The sequence below is a fragment of the Mirounga leonina genome, unplaced genomic scaffold (assembly GCF_011800145.1).
Source record: "Mirounga leonina isolate KUSES-001 unplaced genomic scaffold, KU_Mleo_1.0 Mir_173, whole genome shotgun sequence".
In the NCBI taxonomy this organism is placed as follows: domain Eukaryota; kingdom Metazoa; phylum Chordata; class Mammalia; order Carnivora; family Phocidae; genus Mirounga; species Mirounga leonina.
Genome location: NW_023270447.1, coordinates 69,917,763 through 69,940,462, shown reverse-complemented (window position 1 = coordinate 69,940,462; position 22,700 = coordinate 69,917,763). Strand labels below are relative to the sequence as shown.

The following is a 22,700-nucleotide window of genomic DNA, read 5'->3' as shown; positions in this document are numbered from 1 at the left end:
AGTGAGCCCGGAGGCAGGGGCAGAGAGCCGGTGGCTGGAGACCCTCCAGCTCCAGTCCCCTGCCACTTCCCCTTCCCCTGGTATGGACAGGTCTGTGGGAACTCCAGAGTCCTGACTGGCCCTGGATGTGTGTGTGTCCGGTTGCCTGCCCTCAGCCCCCAGGAGGAAGGGGATGGGGGCTGGAGGAAGGAAAGTGTTGCAAAAGCAAGGCTGTGTCCTGGACAGCTCAGCGCGTCCGTCCCTCCCTCCTTCCCTCCTACGGGTAAAGCCTCCTGGGAGGCCCGAGGCTGTGAGGTGTGGAGACACCCCAGGGCCTGAGAAATCAGGAACTCCCCATAGATCTGACCACAGAGGGGCCGAGGAGGGCTGAGGTGGCATCTACATTCAGCACTCACCCCTGTAGCCTCCAGCCTCACCCCTAATCTAAAGCTACAGGAGATTCTCAGCTTCATTAATACCCACCTCCCCATTTTCCAGACTGGGACACTGAAGTTCAGAAAGGGAAAGGGACATGTCCAAGGGCACACAGCAGATGCCAGTAACTGAGGGTGAGGTGGGGTTTGGAAAGACCTACTAAAATGAGGTGGGGACAGTGAAGAAGCCCCTGGAAAAATTCTCCATTAAGATCTGGGACTGCCTGGTCAGAGTGGGAGGTGAGAAGAGCCAGCTTTGGGATAGGAGGGGCACCACGCCCCACTGCCGCTCACTGAGAACGGTGCCTTCACCCACTGCCGCTAAGGGATGGGCTTCGTGCCCTGCATCTCTGTCTCGATCACAATAGGGAGCCCACAATGCTGCCAGGCACTGCCCGCACCGGCTGGCAGGGCTCGGATGGAGGCTGTGCGGGTCCCGGAGGCTTTGGGGTCAGAGGTTGAGAGCAGATGCCAAGCGTCCGGACTTCCAGGCTCTGCCCCGAGGGGCTGACAGGCAAATCCCAGGAGGAGAGACGAACATCAGAACTACAGGACCCTGAGTTTCCAGAGCCCCAGAGGGAACCTGGACCCCAAGGGGAGCTGTGCGTCTCCCACCGGACATCGCTGAAGGCCGGGGAAGGGTCATCTGGGAGCCCAATCCCTCAGTAAATCCAGGTCCCCACAGAATCTGGCTTCTGGAAGAGGGAAGAGGCTTAGGATGCTGTGGGCGTGAGGGGGGTGGCACAGCGGCCCCCACGGCCTCCTCCGTCCACACTGTGGCTCCTTCCTCCCCAGCTGCTGCTAGTCCAGACAATGCGCCCATTGTTCTGGGTCTCCAGGGGCCTGTGTGCAACTGTGTGTGTCTGTCTCTCTCTGTGTGTGTCTGTGTATTGCTCTGTATCTGTCTGTGTGGGAGAGACTTTGTGACTCTGTGTGTGTGTGTGTGTGACCAGGTGTGCACGTGTGTGGTTGTGTGAGTCTGCATCTTTGTTTAGCTGCGTGTGTTCAGGGTGAGAGAGAGAGGCTTGGTGACTCCTGGCGCCCCTGGCATTTTCTGGGTGTGTGCCTGCCTGTCCTCGAGATTGTGTGTTGGTGACTGTGTCTGCCTGTGACTGGGTGTGCGACTGTGGGTGTGTGTGGCTGTGTAAGTGTGTGGATGAAGAAGTAGCTATTTGGTGTTTGCGTGTCGGCTGTGTGTGAGGCCGTGGGGGTCAGAACCTCTCAGGTCTGGGCTGTTGCCAGGACCGAGGGGCAGGGAAAGGAGGACGGGAAGGACAGGGTAACTCGGGGATACACAGGGGAAAGGCAGCCGTAGAGACTAGAACCCCCATGTTTTCACATGGCCCCCCGACTGTCCCACTTCTCCGGTGAGGCCTCAGCCCCTGGCCCTGGCCTGAGATGCTCCTAGCCTCCCTGGATGGAACAGAATGAGTTTCCTGGGCAGGAAGCCCAGGACCTCAGGAAAGCCACGGGGTGGGGCTGAAGGTGGGAGGAAGGCAGAAGAGAACATGGCCCCATAAACGTGCACTTTGAGGTCTCTGAGGGGGCCCTGCGGTGGGGGTCAGATTAGACGCCAGGTGAGCTGTGAGTCAGAGGTGGGGGCTGGGCCTTCCTAGCAGAGGGACCAGCACTTGCCCAGGCCTGGCGAGGGGAAGAGACATCAGAGAATGGCTAGGTCCCAACGGAGGCCTCAGGAATGGTGACTTGGCAAGGCCTGCTTCCCAGCCCCAGCCACCCCATCTCCTTCTGGGGACCATCAGCTGGACCAGGAGACCTCAGTTTTGGCTCCGGGTTGGCCTCCTCCTGGGCTGTAATGGTGAGCTACTCCTCTCTGCTTGAGCCTCAGTTTGCTGGTCTGTACAGTGACACATTGGGCTCCGTGATTCATACTCACGAAGACGAGAGTTCCTCCTTCTGCTCACAAGTGGCAGGGCACCAGCTGTGAGTCACGCGGGGCCCCTGCCCTCAGGGGTTTCCCATCCAGGGGGAGAGACTGGCAGTGCCTTAAGGGGAGAAAAAGAGCCAGACCTGGCTCAGCTAAGGGCCCTGGAGGCTGCACGAAGGAGGGGCACATGCATGGGCCAGGGATGGAGGAAAAGTCTAGAGCAGGACAAAGTAGGAACAGCAAACCATCTGGGTGAGGGTGGAGGTGGAGGGACAGGCCTAATCCAGAGCAAGGTTTGGAGACAGGATCCCTAGGACTCCATGACCGGCTGGCTGCAGGGTTCGGAGGCAGTTGGGAGAAGGGGGTGACCATGTTGTCGCCTGCATTTCTGTTGTGGGTGACAGCTGGCCAAGTGGATCCGTGAACTGAGACAGGAGAACGGAGGGAAAGAGAACTTGGTGGGGATGGGGGTGGGGGCTTGCTGAATTGAGCCTTGTTGAGTCTGAGGTGCCCGGGGAACATTCGCGAGCACATCCAGGAGGCAGCGCAGAGATACGCCATCAGATCGTGTTTCCTGAGCCAAAGGCCAGGGCCCAAAGTCTGGCTAGTGACCTCACAGGGAAAACAGACAGTAGGTTTTAAGTCAGAAGTGGCCCCAGGAAATTTGGGCCTCTGGATGCTGCTAGATGAAGGTAAGGGGAGCCAAGCTGTGCATGAGGTCACCCAGGAAGGCCCCGGTCCGTGAGGAGTGCTACCACTGGAGGGGCAGAAGGACAGGGCCCCCGGGAAGGAGTCTGGGAGGGAGCCAGCAGAGAGGGGGAGGAAAGACCCCAGAGCACAGAATCATGGGGATCCTTGACCAGTGGGGAGAGTTCTGAGAAGGGAGGAATGACCACACACAGCAATAATCACAGTTGCTAGCGTTGCTTACACGCCAACTGCATGCCAAGCCCTGTGCCAGCTGCTTTCCATACCTTATCTCCTGACCTGCTGAGATGTGTCCCCTCATTGTTCCTGTTTACCAGGAGGAACGGAGCCGGGCGGGCAGGGGGGGGTGTTCCTGCAAGCAGCAGAGGTGGAGGTCAGAACTAGCAGAGGGTGGTTTTCAGGATCTCGGAGGAGCAGAGCAGTGCTGGGTTCGGCCAGAGGCGTTCACATCGGGCCCGTGAGGAGTACGTAGGGTGTCAGCAGCGAGAGGCCAGGCGGCCCCAGGCTCGGGAACCCAGGGACTCGACTCCCCAGCATCCTGGGTACATCGGGTTCTGGGTTGGTCCGCAGCCTCCCTGCCAGTCATGGGCCTTGAACCTGGGGCTGGGTCCTGGGGCACCTTAGGGGCTCTTCACTAGGACCCCCCCATTCCACCAGTCACCAAATCACAGGGACAGGGATTCTGTAGGTTCTCTTTCCAAATTTTAGGCCTATCAGCCCTCTTATTTCTTCCTTCCCCCACCTTTTCCCTTGGTCTCTGTGAACGAGCATGTGCGTGTGTGTGCACGCGTGCGTGCGTGGGGTGGTTGTGTAACCTGGCCAGGGCCCAGTCACTAACCGAGCTGGCTCTCTGGGGCTCAATTTCCCCAATAGCCAAGAGGTGTGTCACCGGCTCACCGGCCTATCTCCCCCAGGCTCGATGAGGTCACCAGAAATTCAACCCGGGTGCCCTGGGCTGCCCGAGCCTTTCCCTTCCCCCTTCCCTCCCCTCTTCCCAACTTTCAGTTTCTGTTCAGATCCTGGGTGCCACTGGGGAAGAGGCGGCCAAAAAGGTGGAATGTGGATTGCTTACAACTTTCCAACCAAAAATCCCCCCACCCCGGGGGAGTCCCTTTAAAAGGGAAACTGAAACCCTGTCAGCGTCCAGTTCCCAGTCCCACCCCTTCCTCTCCACACTGCTCAGACCCCTCACGTCTCCCATTCAGCCTCTTCCTCCAAATGATCTAGACCCACCTTGCAGCTTTTTGACCCCTCCCCTCGCCTGGCCTCCCAATGCACACCCCATAAAATGAGGACACTGGGTGCCACTTGAGGCTGTGGCCAGGGTTCAGTGGGGTGTTTTGGTGTTGAGACAACCGGTGTGACAAAGCATCATGTCCTAGCTGTGTGGCCGGAGGCCCTCTCAGAGCCTCAGGGTCCTCAGCCCTAAAGTGGTAACGAAAATAGCCAGGGGCGCCTGGGTGGCTCAGTCGTTAAGCGTCTGCCTTCGGCTCAGGTCATGATCCCAGGGTCCTGGGATCGAGTCCCACATCGGGCTCCCTGCTCCTCGGGAAGCCTGCTTCTCCCTCTCCCACTCCCCCTGCTTGTGTTCCTGTTCTCGCTATCTCTCTCTGTCATATAAAAATAAATAAAATCTTAAAAAAAAAAAAATAGAAAATAGCCAGGTCTCGGGGTAACTGTGAGGTAAGGAGCTAGTGCAAGCAAGTGAAGGCCTTCGACCCATCACCCGGGGCGCAGAGCACGTGGGAAGCAGCCAGCAGCATTCTCAGGTGCGACCGAGGGAAATGCTGGGCAAGAATGCCGCACCAACTTGGCCCTCAGCAATGTGCCCATCCCCTTCCCGGCCGGCGGGAGAAGGCGGGAGGCCAGGGGCTCCCTGAGATGACATTGCGTCCCCTCCCTCAACGTTCTGGGGTCAGGGGTGGAGGGACTCACCGGGCTGTTCCAAGGATGCTGCATTTTTCAGAGGGAAATTTATTTGGCTCAATCAATTCCTTATGTGGTAAAGGAGTCTGTCTCTCCCCAGAACCCTGAGGATTCTCGCCCTCTCCTCTTGCAACCCCAGAAGTGTCCCACTGGGACCTCCTCTTAGTGACTTTTCCTAGAAAGACATGCTAGGAAGCCCCCTCTAATACATCTGTCTGTCCCCTCCTAGCCTCTCCTCAAACTCTCCTTCCCTCCTGTCTGCACAGGGGGGCCTGATATCCCAGTGACACTCCCTGAGAGCTCCAGGTCCTGCCTCAGGGAGATCAAGCTTGCGGCCTCATCCCCCCCTCTTTTTCTCTGGCTCACTGAACTTTAACTCTACTGGCTTTTCAGCTCCTTAGAGTGTTGAGCTTCTCCCGCCTCAGGGCCTTTGAACATGCTGTTTCCGCTGCCTAGAATGCCTCTCTCCACTTCTCTACTTGTTGAATTTCTACTCTTCTCTCTCTCTCTTTTTTTTAAAGATTTTATTTATTTATTTGAGACTGAGAGTGAGGGAGAGAGAGAGAGCACGAGCATGGGGGGGGTAGTGGGAGGAGCAGAGGGAGAGGGAGAAGCAGACTCCCCTCTGAGCAGGGAGCCGGATGCGGGGCTTGATGCACGGCTTGATACGGGGCTCCATTTGGGGCTTGATCCCCAGGACTCCGGGATCATGACCTGAGCCCAAGGCAGATGCTTAACTGACTGCGCCACCCAGGCGCCCCTCTACTCTTCTCTTAAAACCCAGATCAAACCACTCCTGAGGACTTCCAGATTCTGCAGGAGGAAGAAAGGCTCTCCCCACCACATAATCCATACCTCTGGGCTTAGTGCTCCCACTACTCTGTTGCCCAAGCCAGGCACCTGACAACCGCCCCCTTCAGCTCATCATCCCCCCTCCACCACCTCCAGGATGGCGGCCCTTCTCCCCTGTGCCCGGGGCCTACACCACAGCCGCCTTCTCACTTGTCTTCTGCCCCATGTCCAGCCCCTCCACCTGCTCTCCTCTGCCTCGGGGCCACTTTCCAATAGAGGGTGCTCAATAAATATTTATTGGCTGTTGGAGTAATGTGCCAAGGAAGGCACGAAGGAGTGAAAGAAATGTCAAATCGAACATGTCCCCTTGGCTTTAAACCTTGCTGTGGCTTCCTCCTGCCCTCGGGGTGTCTGCACCTTCTGTTGAAGGTCTTCACCATCTGGTGCCCATGGCAAACTCTGGACTGTCCACCAAGCATAACCTTGCCCTCCTTCCCGCTGTTATCAGGCAGTCCCTCTGGCAAGACACGATGGGGACCCGAACTAAAGGTACAGAGTGTAGCCCACACCAGCATTTCCAGAGCTGGGCCTGTCCCCGGTGTGGGGGCTTCCAAGTGTAGCTTTGGAGTTAACGTTCGAGATGCCCGTTAGATGCCCCATGGAGATATCAGGCTCGCAGTTAATGGGTCCATGAGCCTGAACTGAAGAGTTTGGGGTGTCCCAAATTTGAATGGGACTCGATGGAATTCACCAGAGAAGGGGTGGCTCAAGAAGATAGCTCCAGGGCGCCTGGGTGGCTCAGTCGTTAAGCGTCTGCCTTCGGCTCAGGTCATGAGCCCCGGGTCCTGGGATCGAGCCCCGCATCGGGCTCCCTGCTCAGCAGGAAGTCTGCTTCTCCCTCTCCCACTCCCCCTGCTTGTGTTCCCTGTCTTGCTGTCTCTCTCTCTGTTGGAAAAAAAAAAAAGATTCTGGTAGCTTGACTCCAGAGCTCATACTTTAAAAAAAAAAAAAAAAGAAGATAGCTCCAGGGGCTCACCAACATTTTGACTCTGGAAGGGGGGCTAGCAGGGGCATTCAGCTGCCGGCCAGTGAGAAAGGAGGAGGCCCAGGAGCAGGGGTGTCCTGGAGGCTGAGGGAAGCAATGGTTTCCAAAAGGAATGAGTGACCCACCATGTCAAATGCTGCTCAAGAGGGGAGGAAGATAGAGGGAGAGAGGTGTGGGCGGTGTTCAGGGGGCAGTAGGGGTGGGACTTAGGGAAGGACTAAGGACTGAGGGAGTGAGTGTGTGAGGAGGGAGGACCGAGCATGGTGCCCAGGGAGGGTCCAGCTCAGCCAAATGGGGGAAAGGAGGTGCCAAGCTGCACACGGAAGCCTAGAGGAGGAGCGGTGGGTAGGCATGGAAACAGAGAGGTCAGTTTGGGACAGGTTGAGGTGAGGTGACTTTGGGATGTCATTAGGATCAATGGGTCTAGTGCAATCTGTGTTGGAGAGGAAGATGTGTGTGTGTGTGTGTGAGAGAGAGAGAGAGAGAGAGAGAGAGAAAGTCTATATGCTGATGACTGAAACCTCTGTCTCTAGCCTAGATCTCTCCAGGACTCCAGAGACCCTTGGAGATAACACTGGATGACCCCCAAGGAACTACAAACACAGGAAAACAGGCCCTAGTGGATTAGAGGGGACAGAGTTGTTGGCGAGAAAATCAGGGAGAGACTGGTCCAGATGAAAGCGATAGTGGCCAGAACTAGGTGAGGCCAGAGGGCCGAGGAGGAGAAGACTACATCCAGAGACAATCAGGGAGCAGAGAGCACCAGAGACAGGGACTGGGTCCCATGTGGAGGGAGAGGGGCTGGAGGTGGAAGGGAGATGGTTCTAGGAGTCTGCTTCTGTGGGGAGCTGGAGTGGGCTGCCCTGTCCTCACCTGTTATGTGACTGAAGGGCATGGGATGGTCATACATGGGCCTCATGGGTTGGGGAAGCGGGCTGCTGTTGACTGAGTGGATGAGTTAGGGTAGCAGCCCAAAGGCTCCCTCATCCAGCCATCAGCAGCCTCTGCGAGACCTTTGCAGGGAAGCTTGGGCAGGATCCACTCCTGGCCTCAGCCCCAGGTAGAAGCTGGCAGAGTGTGTAAGGGGGGGCACAGGGACAGGTGCCCTGACGCCTTGGACATGGTTGAGGCCCAGAGACTACTCACTGCCCACCAGCATCGATTCTGACACTCCCAGAAGGGCTTTAGGCCTGGAGATGCCATGAAGGGACCATGTCCTACCCTTGCTTTAAACCTGTCCATGGTTCCCAACCTCCTCCTGGAGAATGTCCAACCCCTTGCTTTGGCGTTCAAGGTCTTTGAAGCTCCAGGCCCAGTTAGCCTCATTTTCGGCAGAGCCCCGCTGGCTGCCTGTCTCACAGTTCCCTCAGTGGGCTGACCATTTCAGCCTGGAAATGACCAAACCTTTCTCTGTGCCGCCCATTTGGCCTGGAGTGCTATTCCCTGTGTGTGTCTACCCAGTGCCTGCCCGCCCGTTGAGATTTAGCCGAAGGAGCCTCTCCTGAAGTCTTTCCTGACCCACCAGCGGACTCACTGTGCCCCAAACAAACTAACGTCACCCTCCTGTGGCACTTTACTGAGCTGGCCTATGTCTCTGTTTTTCTCTTGCTATGGCACTGTGGTGAGGGCCTGGACAGCAGGAGCCTGGTCTCGTTCCTCCATTCTACCCCACTGAGGGGGCTCGGGGCGGGCGGTGGGGGTGGAGATGGGGGCAGCGGAAGGGCCAGGAGTGACAGCAGATGCCCTCCCAGCCCTGTGGGCTCAGTCTAACCCAGGGTGTGTGAATGGGGAGAATTGAAATGATCACCTCCAAAGTAGAGAGAGCCAGAGAGAGGCGAAAACTGCTTTATTTGGGCAGTGAAGGGCAGAAACATGGAGATCCCAAGGGAGAGGGCAAAGGTGGAGGATCTTCACCCACAGAGAGGGACACAGGATTTTGCGGTGCTCCCAGGACATCTTCCTGCTCATCCTGGCTTGGCTCCAGTCAGCCTCGGGACTTCATGCGATGAACCTGAAGCCTGTCTCTCCAAATCCCTGGAAGACAGACATCTATGACACTCCTCTGGAACCCTGGGGCAGAGGGTGTGTAGCTGGGCACCCCACACTGCCTGGGGTCACACGCAGCTCGCCACCAACTAGCTGGGTGTCCTTGGGCAAGTCACATAACAGCTCGGAGCCTCAGTCTCCTCCTCTGAGGACACTGGAAATAACAGTGGTACCCACCTCGTAGGTTTGTGATAAGTCTTAAAAAAGAAAATGCATGCAAAGTGTTAGCACACTACCTGGCAGAGAGTAAATGAGCAATACATATTAGCTGTCAGGAGATCTGGGTTCTGGTCCCAGTTCTGCCCCATTTTCCTCTCTGGGCCTGCCTGAGTTTCCGTCTATAAAATGGGGTGTTGAAGGACTAAAGGAGAAAATGGATGTGGCAGAGGCTTCTAAGATGAGCGATCACTCTGCCCTTCTCAGGTCCACCTCCCTGCAGCCGCAGGGGGGTTATCACTCCCACTCTGTCAGGTCTTTACTGGGCTCTCTGTCGGGGCAGGTCTCCTCTGCCTGGAGGCAGAATGAGAGGAAGGACTGTAGTTAGATAGCATGAAGGACTTCCTGCCGGGCTACAGGATGCTACCCTGGGAAGGAGCCAGAGGTCATGGGACTGAGGCTGCTGGGGAGAGGGCCTGCTTCCAGGGGAATGGCCAGGCCAGGCTAGTGAGGCCAAGTAGGCCACGGGGTGAGTCAGCTCAGCAGTGACCTCACTTCCAGAGACCCTGGAGGGGCCCTGTTTAAGCCTGCCTTTCGATTCCCAAAATCACAGAGACAACAAACAGAACAGAGACACAGCAGTAGGGATACTCCAGGGCAGACAGCCAGAGGCAAGGGGCCATGCAGCAGACATGGGCTGTTCCCTCCACTCAGAACACTCTTCCCAGGGTCTGGAGTGGCTGCCCCTTCATCCTTCAAGCTTTGATCCAGACTTACCTCCTCAGACAGGACCTACCAACCCATGCATTCATTCAACATTTACTGAACCTCGATTATGAGTCAGGCACTGTTCTAGACAAGACAAAGTGCCCGCCCCCTCCATATAAAGTAGCACCTGGCCCACCTTGTTCTTCTCAAACCCAGCGCACTATTTATCTCTGGCTTCTTTTTATTGTTTCTCTAACCAGAATATAAGCCCCATGAGGGTAGGGACTTCAATAGTTTGTTTTACCAGTGTGAACCCGATGACTCAGAGTATAAACTCGGCACAAACTAAAATAGGCCCTTGATAAGTATTTGTTGAATAAATAAATGCACACAGAGATCAGATCAGAGACAGATGGACACCCGGAGAAACAGCCCTGCTCAGAGGCAGATGCAGACATGCAGAGACACACATAGGATGACTGCCAGGACTGTGCCTGCAAGGCCACCCGAGCCTTCCTTTCTCAGGTCATTCAGCTTGGTTGCTAGGCAGGAGCCTTGTTTGGAACTCTTATTTTACATTATTATTGTTATTATTACTACTACTACTACTACTACTTTAAAGTGATCTCTGTGGCCAACGTGGGGCTCAAATTCAGGACCCTGAGATCAAGAGTTGCGAACTCTACCGACTGAGCCTGCCTGGCACTCCTCCATTTTACTTTGTTAGGTGCCTTCTGATGAACAGAAATTTTATTATAGTCAAATCTGTCAATCTTGTAAAAACTGTTTCTGGTGGTCAGAGAAAGGAGAGGATGAATAACCCCGCAGAGTCCCACGGCCGGTCCGAGGGGCCCTTCCCACTGCGGCTCAACCCCTCCAGGTCCAGAGGCAGCGGCTGTCGGGGGCCCCCCCTGGTGTTTACGCCTCGCCCTTCCCCCGACCATCTCCTCTAGGCCCCGCCCCTGGAGCTCCGCCCCGCCCCCATCGGCCGCGCCCTCTTTGGGCCCCGCCCCTCACCGGCTCTCACGGGCGCAGGGGAACTAGATGTCTCTTCCTCTTGCCTAGGAATTGGTAGTTAATATTCTGCCATCGGTACTTCCATCTGGAGGGAGGGAAAATTGGGCAGACAGGATGGGGGCAAGGCGCCGCCCCTCTCCGGTCTACGCCCATTTCGCCTAGCCCCACCCCTTCCTGCCGCTCTCAGCAGCCTCAGGCCCCGCCCTTCAAACCCAGTTCCGCCCCCTCCTCTCGCTCCCAGGCACCGTCAAGCGCAGCCTTATCCAACCCCTGACCGGCTCTGGGCTCTGGGGGTCCGCCCCTCCGCCACAGGCCCGGCCCCGCCCCCTCCTGGGCCTCCGCCCCGCCCCGCGCGCTCACGTGAGGCGCGGGCGCGCGCTGTAGCAGCTGGGCCAGCGCGCCGAGGGTACGTTGGCCAGGCCGGTGGCCCCCGGCAGCAGCAGCAGGTTGCGCGTCGGCCAGCGCCAGGCGGCGCCCGGCGGGCGGCTGCGCTGCGGGCTCAGCCAGCAGTCGCCCAGGCTGCGGCGGGAGGCGGGCGCCGGCAAGGCCGGGCCCCGGCAGCCCCAGAAACACAATTCCTGGTCCAGGCGGTGCGGGGGCGTGGCCCGGGGCCGCCTGCTGGGGAGACGGGGCAGCGGTCACCTCGGAGCACGAGGGGCGGGGAGACGGGGGCCGCCTCGGATCCGACGCGGCGGGGCCTGCGTCGGAGTCGCTCTTGGTCGAGGGACTCTTTAGAGGGACAGGCCCGGACGCCTCCTCCCCCAGCTGCTGGACCAGGCCCCTTTATCCCGCCGGCGCCCTCCCCGGGGCCCCCCTCACCGGGACAGAAGAAAATTCACCACGAAGTGGGCAGTCTCGGTGAATAGCATGGCGTCCAGCCCGCGGCCCGGCTTCGGCCTCTTAAATACCTGCCGGGGTGGAGGGGGAGCGGGCCTGAAAGCCCATAGTCCCCCCGGGACGGCTGTTTTTAGCAGGAGGCATCAGCTGGCAGAGCGGGGTGGGGGCAGCACCGGCCCCCCCCCCCCGGCGGGTGGGGTCTAGTCCATGGTCTGACTTCACCAGCCGCTTTGGTGGGAGGGGACCAGGCACCAGATTTCCTGAGACACTACTCCCCCCGCCCCCCAGCCCAGGATGGCAAAGGCAGCAAGAGGGGGGCCGAGGACAGTAAGGTCAGCTGCCGGTTAAACCTTCTTCATCCCACCCAGGGGCCTCCAGCCTCTGTTTACAGACAGACCCCTGATGGCGTGCTGAGGCAGAACCCACACCTCAAAAGGTGGCCCTGCTCTCCCAGGCATAAGACCCCCCACCTCTGCCTCCCAAGGCCCTCTTTTTTTTTTTTTTTAAGATTTTATTTATTTATTTGAGAGACAGAGTGAGAGAGAGAAAGAGCACAAGAGGGGGGAGCGGGAGAGGGAGAAGCAGACTCCCTGCTGAGCAGGTAGCCCGATGCGGGACCCCATCCTGGAACTCCGGGATCATGACCTGAACCGAAGGCAGTCGCTTAACCAACTGAGCCACCCAGGCGCCCTCCCAAGGCCCTCTTGTAAGAGCTTTTTCCCTTGCTCCAGGGCACTTTCAAATGCTAGAGGCAGAAGGCTCCTCCGCCACCTCTAGTTCAGGAGTTCTTATCTGGAGATATTCTATGAATGAACTTTTGGGGATCCAGGACCCCCTAAACTGTGTCAAAGTTCCAAATACACAATATTTCTGGGAAGAATCTAGAAAGGATCCCTGACAGCATTCCCCCCCCCCCCCCTGCCAAAGAAAAAGTTAAAGGCTCTTGATCTGGTCCAACACCCTCGTTTGGGAGAAGGGGAAACTGAGGTTTGGAGTGTGGTTGAGAAAAGCCAAAAGTAAAATCCAGGTTTCATACAACTCTGCCTACCCCAACAGGGAGTGAGACAACCCCTCTGTGCCCTTGTTCTGAGCAGAGCATGGGGTTCAGGGCTCAGAGCCCAGGCTGGGCCCTCCTCCCCGACCCCCTGGGGATCCAGAGGAACGTGCTGGCCCAGCTCCCTTTCCCACATGGCCAGTTTGGGCTATTCCCCGCCCCCCCCCCCCACCCGTGACTCATGCTGGCAGCTGGGGAGAGTGGGCAGCTGTTCCGAGCCCCCAGGGCCCAAAGCAGGCCTTGACTTGCCCCCCAATTGTGCAGCCGTATTTGGGGATTTAATCTCTTGTGTTCCCTCCTTAGGGAATCTCCCTCCCCTCATCCCTTCCTCTTTTCCCTATCTCCAACCTCTCCCTCCCTGATGGCTCCTTCCCAGCAGCAAACAAACAGGCTCTAGTCTTTCCTATCTCTGAAAAAGAAGAAAGCCCTTCTTCAACGCCATGTCCTTCTCCAGCTCCCCTTCACAGCCAACATTCTTGAAAGAGTTTTGTACACACGCTGTTTGCACTTCCTCACTCAGCCCCTGCAATCTGGCTTCCTCCCCCACCATTGCACAGGAATAGCCCTGCTCCTCAAGGTCCCCACTGACGACCTCGCTGCGAAATCCAAGGGATGGTGGTGAGTCTTTATCTGACTTGACCCCTCAAGCAGTGGCTGACTTTGATACAAATTCTCCTTCCTACTTGAAATACTTTTGTGTCCTTGTTTTTCTGGACACTGTGCACTCTTGATTTTCTCGCCAGGCCATCGTGCTGGCGGCTACCACACGGCAAATTCCTCATCCTTTGCTCACTGCCTAATCATGTCCTAAGGAAATCTCACTGGTTCCCATGCCTGGGGTGTCTGCCTCTGTCAGAGACTCACTTCTCTCTTTCGGCCGTCATCTGTCTTCTCTGCCCCACACCTGTCTCCTGGCACCCCTCCTAACTCCCTCCCCCAGATGTCCCACCTCACAGGAAACGTGCCCCACACCTGCCCTTCCTCCCATCCAGGTTCCCTAGCTTGGCCATTTTCTCAGTTGCCAGAACGAAAAATCTGGGTTTTGTCGTGGGATCTTCTCTTTTCATATTCAAGCGGCTATGAAATCCTATCCTCTCCAGGACATTTATTTTTTTTAAAGATTTTATTTATTTTAGAGAGAGAGCAAGCAGAGGGGCTGAGGGAGAGGGAGAGAGAGAATCTCAAGCAGCCTCTCCCCGAGCATGGAGCCAGACTGACTCGGGGCTCTATCCCACCATGCTGAGATCACGACCTGAGCTGAAATCAAGAGTCTGCTGCTTTACCAACTGAGCCACCCAGGCGCCCCCAGGACATTTAAAAAGTCCCATTGCTTCTCTCCGTTTCCACCGCGAATGAATGCCTGGTCCAAGGCCCCCTCGCCTTTCACCTGGGGGGCCGCTGCAGCCCCCCGACTTGGCTCCCCGCTGCCGCTCTCTAGCACTTATGTGGTCTGTTCCCACAAAGCAGCCAGGGTTGTCTTTCCAGAACATGAGTTTGTCTCTCTGCACAGTGTCTTCAGCACCAAGTTCACCCTTGGCACCTACCAGTTCCAGTGCCAGGGACATTTCCTCCCCCCATGTCCTCGCCTGGGTCACTGCTGCACGTCTCAGCTCCATTGTCCTTCGGGGAACCATTCTGGGCCTCCTAGCTGGCTCTGCTGTTCCTTCTCTTCACAGCACTGCGGCCTCTCCTCTGTGGGCTTATCAAGCACTTGCTAGCTAGTCTAATCTGCAGAACTTCTACCAACTCCTGAGCCCTGCCACGCTAGGCCCCTGGGATGTCAGGATGAACACGACAGAGGCCCTGCCCTCAGTGAGTCCGTAGTGTAGTGGGGAAGGCAGACATTCGCCAGGGATCAAGGAATAGCTGAGTACACAGTGGAACAAGCAGGTGCCATGAGAGGAGGACAGGTGGTCAGAGGAGCCTTCTGGGAGAAGGGACAATTGGTGGAGATCTGAAGCGTAAGTGGGTTTGGGAGGCAGGCTGTTCCAGGCAGAAGGAACAGCATGCTTAAAGGTGGAAGAATGTTAATGTGAATCGCTGAGGGGTGTCTGGTGCGGCTGTATGAGTGATGTAAAGAAGCCATCGATGAGTCTTAAATAGAATGGGATGGCTGGGGTTTGTGGTCTTTATAAATAACTCTGGACTAGAGGCATCAAGGAAGGAAGGAGGGAGTCTGGTTCGGGGGTTGTTTGGGCAATGGTGGGCTCCTGATTCAGGGTGGGGGCGGGGGAACTGGAGCAGAATGGACTGTGGTTGCCTGGACAGAAGGTGAGGGCAGAGACAGGGAATGAGAATGTTGGTGGTGGCCCCACCCTGGAGGGTAGGTGGGGAGAGGCCAGCGGGCAATGTGACACCCATATCCCTGTGTGTCCAACCCACCGACCTAGCTGGTGTCTGGTTGCCTGTTGTCTTCCTGTGGGCCCTCATCCATCCTTTTCCCTAGAAGAGCAGATCGATGCCCAAGAGGCAGAAGGCTGCTGTGAAGGCCTAGGAGGAGGCAGAGGGGAGGAGAAGGGGAAGTTGGGTCAGAGTCCGGATGTGACGAGGTTTCAGGGAAAGTGGCATCTGGGGTTTCCTCAGTCTGGAAATTCCACTCTCTCTGGCTCCACCTTGAGACCCCGCCCTCCAAATTCTGAGATGCTCAAACTCAGGAGCCCAGTCCTTGGAAATCCTCTCTAGGCTCTCTAGGGACTGTGAGTCTATATCCTACGGTCCACATCCACTGATGGGTCCCTAATGTCAATGCGCACCTCCCAGGAGCTGGCCTGGTGCCCATGACCTGCATGATCCCATGCAGTCCTCACACTTGCCCTTGGAGGCACGAGCTTATTTATCCCCATTGTACAATGAGACTTCCAGGGCTTAAGGAACTTGCTAAAATTCCCACAGCTTAGACGAGGCAGAACAAGGATTTGAACCAACGTTTGACTGACATCAGAGACTGCTTTTAACTCTGTGCTATATTAAGCCTGTCGACCCCCTGGTTGATTGGCTCAGGAAGGGAAGGAGGCTTTGTGGGGTATTTGCTTGTGGTTGGGGTGGCTGCCCCCCCCATATCAAGCAACAGGAAAGGGTAGTACTGACGTCAATTGTTGCCATGACGATACAGCAACCTTTTCCCTGCCATCTCCATGGTAACCTGGGGGTCCATCTGTACTTCGCCCCCTCCTTCTAAAAGGGGGTCCTTTAGGGAGGGGCTAGCTAATAAGGTGTCTGAGAGGCAAGTGAGGGGAAGCCGTGATTGGAGTATGCCCCTTTCCCCAGGTCCCTCCCTATTCCTTGGGCCCAGAGAATAAGGTTGGGATCAGGGGGTCCTGCCTTGGGGTCTGGGGACAGCTTTACCCTCGAGGGTGAAGGAGGCAGCTCTCCCTTTCCCACCTGGGGATTCCCCTGGAAATGCCCCTCAACCAAGTTCCTCTGCTCGTGAGCAGAACTGCTGGGAAGTTGGCAGAGGGAGGCAAGAGGGATTCCCCAACCCTCTCCAAGGCTGGACATCACCCAGGCCCAGGGGACGTGACTGGCTGGCTCTCGGCTGCCCCCTGAAGCCAGGGGTAGGAACAGCGGCCTCCTCTCTTGCTCAAGTGCGGGCTGTGCCGGAAATTCCTGCCCGGTGCTGTACATGCCTGAAACCTTCTGGCAGGTGTCATTAAGCCCATTTTACAGATTTGGGAATGGAGACTCAGAGAGGCTAAGTACCTGGCCCAAGTTTGCGCAGCTAGTAAATGGCAGTCAGGACTCTAAGAGTTTAGGCCAGTGGCTTTTCCGGGGGGGAAAAGGAAGAAGCAGAGAACAGGATGGAAAAGGAGAAAAGAAATAGGAGAGTGAGTGACTCAGGTTGCAGCATGTCATACTGTCACCTATAGAACAGAGCTCAAATTCAAGGCCTTCTTAATCTAGCTTCTCTTCTCTTACATCATCTCCAGATCCCCTGAATTCTGAGCTCTGCAAGGGCCAGGATCTGTCAGATTCAAGCCTAGGTTCTCAGCACCTGGTGTAGCCCAGATAGGTAGGTGTTGGAAGAAGGTGACCGAATTGACTTCCTGGAACGTACACTGCACTTTCCAGCCTCCGGTCCTTTGCGCACAAGGTTCTGTCCACCCAGTGGAGCTAACTAGCCCCTGGGCTGACCCCTCCAGGCAAGGTGTGTGTCTGAAATCTTTGCATCACTCACTATCCAAGCATATGCGGGATGGCTGGCAGCAAGTCTTTTTTTTCTTTTTCAAAAATATTTTATTTATTTTCGAGAGAGAGTGGGGGGTGGGGGGAGGCGGAGGGGGGAGTGTGGAGCCCTATGCGGGGCTTGATCCCACCACCCTGAGATCATGACCTGAGCCGAAACCAAGAGTTAGACGCTCAACTCAACCAAGTCACCCAGACACCTGTCTTTTTTTTTTTTAAAGATTTTATTTATTTATTTATCGGGGAGAGAGAGAGAGAGAGCACAAGCAGGGGGGAGCGGCAGGCAGAGGGAGAAGCAGGCTCCCTCCTGAGCAGGGAGCCCGATGTGGGACTCGATCCCAGGACCCTGAGATCATGACCTGAGCCGAAGGCAGAGGCTTAACCAACTGAGCCACCCAGGCGTCCCAGACACGTCTTTTTTTTAAAAATTAAAGTTTATGTATTTATTTAAGTAAGCTCTATGCCTAATGTGGGGCTCAAACTTACCACCCCGACATCAAGAGTCACATATTCCTCCAACCAACCCAGCCAGGTGGCCTCCTAATTTTTTTAAACCAGTGAGGAAGGGACTTGCTGGAGTGAGGCCTCCTGCCTGCTAGGCTGTGTGAGTTCCATGAGGGCCAATGCCTATGGTCCTTCAAGTTCACTGCTGAATCCCCAGTGCCTTGCACAGGCCTGGCTGGTGGACTTATATTGACCAAGGCAGGGAAAGAGCCTGAACTAGAACCTGGTGGCCTGACTCCTGGTCACACTGTCCAAGGCTCCTCATTGCCATGGAACAGAGCTGTCACCCTGGCTCCTGCCACTGTCTCTCTCTCTCAGGGCTTCTTTCCCTGGAGGAATACCCAATCTTTACATAAGCTCTCTCGTCTCCCAGAATGTTTTTTCTCCATCTCTGCCCGTTATTTTCTGGTGATGCTGTCCATCACCCGGCCATGCTTCCACCTCAAGGGTGGGTTCTGCTGGCCCAGCTGGATCAATCATAGTCTCACCTTTCCCTGATGATGGTAATTGGCTGAAAGAGTGCGCAGGCGACTTAAAAGAAGGGTCAATCACTGCCCTTCCCAAGGTCAGGTAAACTGAGAGCGGGAGAAAGCACCTCTCCCACTTGCAGATTTCCAAACTGTCACAGGCATGTTCCCTGCCCAGAGGAGATAATCGGGGATGAGAGATGAACAAAGGGGTAGTCCTGGTGGCCCCCCCCGCAACACCCTGGTTCCTACAGTTCTTCCTTTAAGTTTATGTATCTGGAAAGCTTATATCCCTCCGAGCCACTTGAAACAACGTAAGTTAACTTTAGTTGCTTGCAAAGGAGAGACCTCATCAATACAGAGGCCAATAATATTTTTCTCTCTAAGCTTACAGTGGTCTTCTAAGGAGGGGGTGACTGTTTATAGGGAAGAAGGCCCTTTTCCGGCAGAGCAGCAGCGTGGGTTATGCTGGGTAGGCTTTGCCTGGATGGAGCTCGATGGGGATCAAAACAGCTAGATTACTCCACTTAATAGAGTGAACTGAGAGCCCTGGGGGCTCTCTAGGAATTAAGAGTGGATGAGGAGAGGAGTAAAGAGGAGAGGGAAGCCAGCCCTGTGGCCTGAAGCCAGGGATTCTTCTGGTGGGTGAAAGGGAAAGAGAGGCATGGGAAGGCTTTCAAGAAAGAGGGTGTTTGAAGGACCAGGCTCCGAATGGTCAAGTCTAAAATCCTCAGTTCGAAGTAGACCCTTTTTTGGCAAACATCCCTCCTTTTTTTTTTTTTTTTAAGATTTTTATTTATTTATTTGAGAGAGAGATTGTGAGAAGGAAGAGGGTCAGAGGGAGAAGCAGACTCCCCGCCGAGCAGGAAGCCCGATGTGGGACTCGATCCTGGGACTCCTGGATCATGACCTGAGCCGAAGGCAGCCGCTTAACCACTGAGCCACCCAGGCGCCCCCCCCTTTTTTTTATTTTTATTTTTATTTTACTTTTTAAAAGTTTTAAATTCCAGTTAGTTAACATAGTGTAATATTAGTTTCAGGTGTACATTATAGTGACCTCCTCTCCTCTTTTAATAAGTCTCCTACATTTGGGACTGCCTGGGAGAGAATTTATGTGGAAACCGAGAACGGTGGTCCTTTTGGGTGAATGTGGGATTTTGAAGTACTCTAGGGAGGGCTAGGAATTCTACCCCATGTGGATTAGGAGTGTTAAGTCATTTGCATTTAAATTTCAGGGGACAGGAGACTGAACCTGACCTCTGGGTTATGTGTATTTTTTCCAATATTAAAATAATACAGGCTCATTAAAGCAAAACTGGAAAGTGGAAAATACTTGCTCAGCTAAATGCTATACTTCCAGGCAGCCTTGGGTCATGGATGGATTTTAGAGTGTTAAGTCTGAGGACACTGAGGAGTGTGCTAGCCTATCAACCATCAGCTGGGGGAACCCGAGCAAGTCTCTCAAGGCTCAGTTACCTCACCTGTAAAATAGGAATAAGAAATCAAGGTTTTTCAAAAGACTTCTTGCCCGGTCTTTTTCTGGTCCCTGGGAGGCTCCTAATCCGAGGTGCCCAAGGTCACAGAACAGCAGATAGCAAACGCTAATTCCATTTTGGGAGCATTCACTGGGCTGGTGTGGGTGGCCGTTCTCTTTATTCTAAGTTGTCGGTCCAGCCGCTCCAGTCCAGAGTTTCTCTGGACCCCCGAATGCAGCACAGCTATGGGAATTGCATTGGGAAGCCGAGGAGAGGGATGAGAAGGATGAGGGCAGGGGCCGAGGGGAACGGTAGCCCTGGAAGGGGTCCGGACCAGTAGGGAGTCGGGGGGCGGGGGGGTTGGCGCGGACGCGGAGGGCGGGCCTCTAGGGCTGGGTCCAAGGGAGGAGGCAGCCGAGGGAAGGAGCGGAGCAGTTTGCGGGGCGATCGACGGGATAGACATACACGGTCAGCCCGGAGTGGAAAGAACAGTTTATGCTGTGCTTTATTAAAATGTGCATCATTCTTTTATTTTAAAATGTGCATCATTGTCTCGTGCTCGGCGCGCGCGACCTCAGCGTGGTGGCCCGCGGCGGGCCTCGTCCCCGCCCGGCTCCCGTGGAGCCGCCGTGCGCAGGCGCACTCAGGTGGCGCGGGCCCGGGGGCTCCCGCCCATGGCCAGGTAGACGTCGATGGGCACGTGCAGCAGCGTCAGGCAGTGGCAGCCCGGGCAGCGTCGAAGCGGCCTGGGGAAAGCGGGGCCCGGCCCCTGCTGTTGGGAACGCGCCCGGGGAGTGCACCCGGGCCATGCCCCCCACCCCCGCGGTTCCGCGGGGCCCTGATGCGGGGACGCGGTTCTGGGCAGGGAAAGTGGACGCAGGCGGTCCGGAGCCCCGCGCGGCGGGGACGACCGGGGCGGCAGGAGGGGCCGCGGGGAGGGCGCCGGCCTCACCTGACCGGGGTGTGCTCCGTGGCTACCGGCTCCGGGCTGTCCTGGGACTCGGGGGCGGCGGCAAGGCCAGGGGAGTCTCCGGCCTCAATGGGGAACCTTCGACCCTGCGGGGGCTCCTGGGCACTCATGTCCAGGCCCCGGGGCGCTCTGCGCGGGGAGTGGCGGTCAGGCCGCTCCCGGGCCGCCGGACGCCCCCTGCCCGCGCCCGCCCCCGCCCCCTGGGTCGTTGCTCACCTGCCGGAGGCCGAGGCCGGTCCCAGGCTGGAAGCAGCTGCCGGACCCCTGGCCGCGGGACGACGCTCCGGTCCAGGCGGAGCCCGGCAGGTGTCTGCGGCGCGCCGCGGCCCGGGCGTCGAGGGGGCGGGCTGCATTGTGACCCGGGCCGCGGCGCGCTGACCTCACAGAGCCCGTTCCTCTCGCCGGGAACTCCCCCCTCGCCGCGTCGGGCCGCCCCGCACACCGCGCGGCCGCGAGCCGGGTCCGGAAGGCTCCGGCCATGGCGCCTCGGTACCGGGCCGGGCAGAGCCCCCCCAGCAGCCCGATGGGGGCGCAGGAGGCGGCGTCCACGAAAAGGAGCCCGTCATCCCGGGCGGCGCGCAGACGCCCCGGAGCGCCCCGGGGCGGGCTGCGACTCCCTGCCTGGCTGGGGGACGGGGGCGCGGCGGTGACTTAACCCGTGCTGGGTTTGGTGGTGGTGATGGTGAGGGCAGGTAAGGGCACTGACAATTTTGGCCAAGGGTCACACAGCATTTACATCACAATTGGGCCGGAGTTTTAAAATGGCCCTCTCCCTCCCCACCACCCGTGGCTGCTGTGTCCAGACGGAGAATGCTCTAGCGCTGGGGCGGCTGCGCATGAAGTCCTTGGGGGGAAAAGGAGCAGGCCAAGGGCGATGGTGGAGTAGAGCTGCCTCACAGAGGCAGCATGAGCTGAGAGGGTGAGGAAGGAGGCGCTAGACAGCATGGAGGACTTTCTGCTCTCCAATGGGTACCAGCTGGGCAAGACCATTGGGGAAGGGACCTACTCAAAAGTCAAAGAAGCATTTTCCAAAAAACACCAAAGAAAAGTGGCAATTAAAATTATAGACAAGATGGGAGGGCCAGAAGGTGAGCTGGGGCCCCTCTGGAGGAAGGGAGGGCTGGTTGAGGTGGGTGGGCACTTCCTCCAGTGGGAAGGATCATCCCCTCCTCCCCTTTAGTCTGGAAGTGCAAGAGAGTTTGTGGCTCTGGGGTAGGTCGTGGGGGGTGGGGGGTGGGGGAACCTCGCACCTCTAAAACCCAAGATTAAAGTGGCAGGAGGTAAAGGGCCTCAGAGGCACAACCCCAGCCTGCTGGGCCTTCCTTGTTCCAGGAGGGGGACGGAGATGGGCAGAGAGGCCATGGCCTAGGCTGGCAGAGGGTAGGAGCTGCTGCCAAGGCAGGCAGAAGTGGGAACAAGGAAGACAGGGCTCAAGGGAAGAACCGTGGGGTCAGGAGGCAGGGGTGTGAGGAGCTGCTCACCACGCTGTGGGCAATCCAGGCCTCATAACCGAGATTCAGTGGTTTTGTCTAAAAAATCCCCAAAGCACTTGGATATCCATGGTCTCACAGGTTGCTCACAACAGTGCGAGGGTGGCAGGGAGTTGTTCCTTTGAATAATAAATGAACTACAAAAATAATAGCAGTGGGCATTCTTTGCAATGTCCAAGCAGCTAGACATTTAAGACTGTTAATGGGAACCAAGGCACCAGACCCAGACACGGTGGGCAGACACCCAGACGTGTCTTTTCCCCTTGTTTCCTCAGAATTTATCCAGAGATTCCTGCCTCGGGAGCTCCAGATTGTCCGTACCCTGGACCACAAGAATATCATCCGGGTGTATGAGATGCTGGAGTCTGCCGACGGGAAAATCTACCTGGTGATGGAACTGGCTGAAGGAGGGGATGTCTTTGACTGTGTGCTGAATGGGGGGCCGCTGCCCGAGAGCCGGGCCAAGGCCCTCTTCCGTCAGATGGTCGAGGCCATCCGCTACTGCCATGGCTGTGGTGTGGCCCACCGGGACCTCAAGTGTGAGAACGCCTTGTTGCAGGGCTTCAACCTGAAGCTGACTGACTTTGGCTTCGCTAAGGTGTTGCCCAAGTCACGCCGAGAGCTGAGCCAGACCTTCTGCGGCAGCACAGCCTACGCCGCCCCCGAGGTGCTGCAGGGTGTTCCCCACGATAGCAAGAAGGGGGATGTCTGGAGCATGGGCGTCGTCCTGTACGTCATGCTCTGCGCCAGCCTACCTTTTGACGACACAGACATCCCCAAGATGCTGTGGCAGCAGCAGAAGGGGGTGACCTTCCCCGCTCACCTGGGCATCTCGGCCGAATGCCAGGACCTGCTCAAGCGGCTCCTGGAACCAGATATGATCCTCCGGCCTTCAATCGAAGAAGTTAGTTGGCACCCATGGCTAGCAAGCACTTGATAAAAGCAATGGCAAGTCCTCCCCAATAAAGCAGGGGGAGAAAGCAAACCCTAAAACCCGCTTCTAAGATGGTGATATATGTTTTACA

At 56.8% G+C, this 22,700-nt stretch overlaps 3 protein-coding genes across 5 annotated transcripts; 1 reads left to right on the top strand and 2 right to left on the bottom strand.

The window, feature by feature from the left end:
* Window positions 1–8,584: 8,584 nt before the first annotated feature.
* On the bottom strand, window positions 8,585–11,642 carry LOC118020274. Of its 2 annotated transcripts, none has more exons than XM_035020197.1 (4): window positions 11,516–11,642; window positions 11,057–11,314; window positions 10,697–10,781; window positions 8,585–8,803 (listed from the first exon to the last, which is right to left on the bottom strand). In XM_035020197.1, exons 1-3 carry the CDS (start codon window positions 11,563–11,565, stop codon window positions 10,703–10,705), a joined length of 387 nt encoding a protein of 128 aa, XP_034876088.1. In that variant the 5' UTR covers window positions 11,566–11,642; the 3' UTR covers window positions 8,585–8,803; window positions 10,697–10,702. The 2 variants fall into 2 exon arrangements, with proteins under 2 accessions (XP_034876088.1, XP_034876089.1); XM_035020198.1 differs by having other exon boundaries at window positions 11,057–11,311.
* Window positions 11,643–19,695: 8,053 nt separating this feature from the next.
* FAM229A (family with sequence similarity 229 member A) lies at window positions 19,696–20,888 on the bottom strand. The gene is made up of 3 exons (XM_035019207.1): window positions 20,402–20,888; window positions 20,168–20,314; window positions 19,696–19,961 (listed from the first exon to the last, which is right to left on the bottom strand). The coding sequence occupies exons 1-3, from the start codon at window positions 20,536–20,538 to the stop codon at window positions 19,859–19,861; spliced, it is 387 nt and encodes a 128-aa protein (XP_034875098.1). The 5' UTR covers window positions 20,539–20,888; the 3' UTR covers window positions 19,696–19,858.
* TSSK3 (testis specific serine kinase 3) lies at window positions 20,735–22,662 on the top strand. 2 transcript variants are annotated; one of them, XM_035019205.1, is made up of 2 exons: window positions 20,735–20,877; window positions 21,951–22,662. In XM_035019205.1, exons 1-2 carry the CDS (start codon window positions 20,865–20,867, stop codon window positions 22,610–22,612), a joined length of 675 nt encoding a protein of 224 aa, XP_034875096.1. In that variant the 5' UTR covers window positions 20,735–20,864; the 3' UTR covers window positions 22,613–22,662. The 2 variants fall into 2 exon arrangements, with proteins under 2 accessions (XP_034875096.1, XP_034875097.1); XM_035019206.1 differs by lacking the exon at window positions 20,735–20,877 and adding an exon at window positions 20,915–21,273.
* The last annotated feature ends 38 nt before the right edge of the window (window positions 22,663–22,700 follow it).

Coding starts and splice junctions, on each gene's coding strand:
- LOC118020274 (XM_035020197.1), bottom strand. CDS start 11,565: ATGCTATTCACCGAGACTGCCCACTTCGTGGTGAATTTTCTTCTGTCC. Junction 11,315..11,515: donor GTGAATTTTCTTCTGTCCCG/GTGAGGGGGGCC, acceptor CCGTCTCCCCAG/CAGGCGGCCCCGGGCCACGC. Junction 10,782..11,056: donor AGCGCGCGCCCGCGCCTCAC/GTGAGCGCGCGG, acceptor CCCTCCCTCCAG/ATGGAAGTACCGATGGCAGA.
- FAM229A (XM_035019207.1), bottom strand. CDS start 20,538: ATGCAGCCCGCCCCCTCGACGCCCGGGCCGCGGCGCGCCGCAGACACC. Junction 20,315..20,401: donor CCGGCCTCGGCCTCCGGCAG/GTGAGCAACGAC, acceptor CTCCCCGCGCAG/AGCGCCCCGGGGCCTGGACA. Junction 19,962..20,167: donor ACGGAGCACACCCCGGTCAG/GTGAGGCCGGCG, acceptor CGCTTTCCCCAG/GCCGCTTCGACGCTGCCCGG.
- TSSK3 (XM_035019206.1), top strand. CDS start 21,129: ATGGAGGACTTTCTGCTCTCCAATGGGTACCAGCTGGGCAAGACCATT. Junction 21,274..21,950: donor CAAGATGGGAGGGCCAGAAG/GTGAGCTGGGGC, acceptor TTGTTTCCTCAG/AATTTATCCAGAGATTCCTG.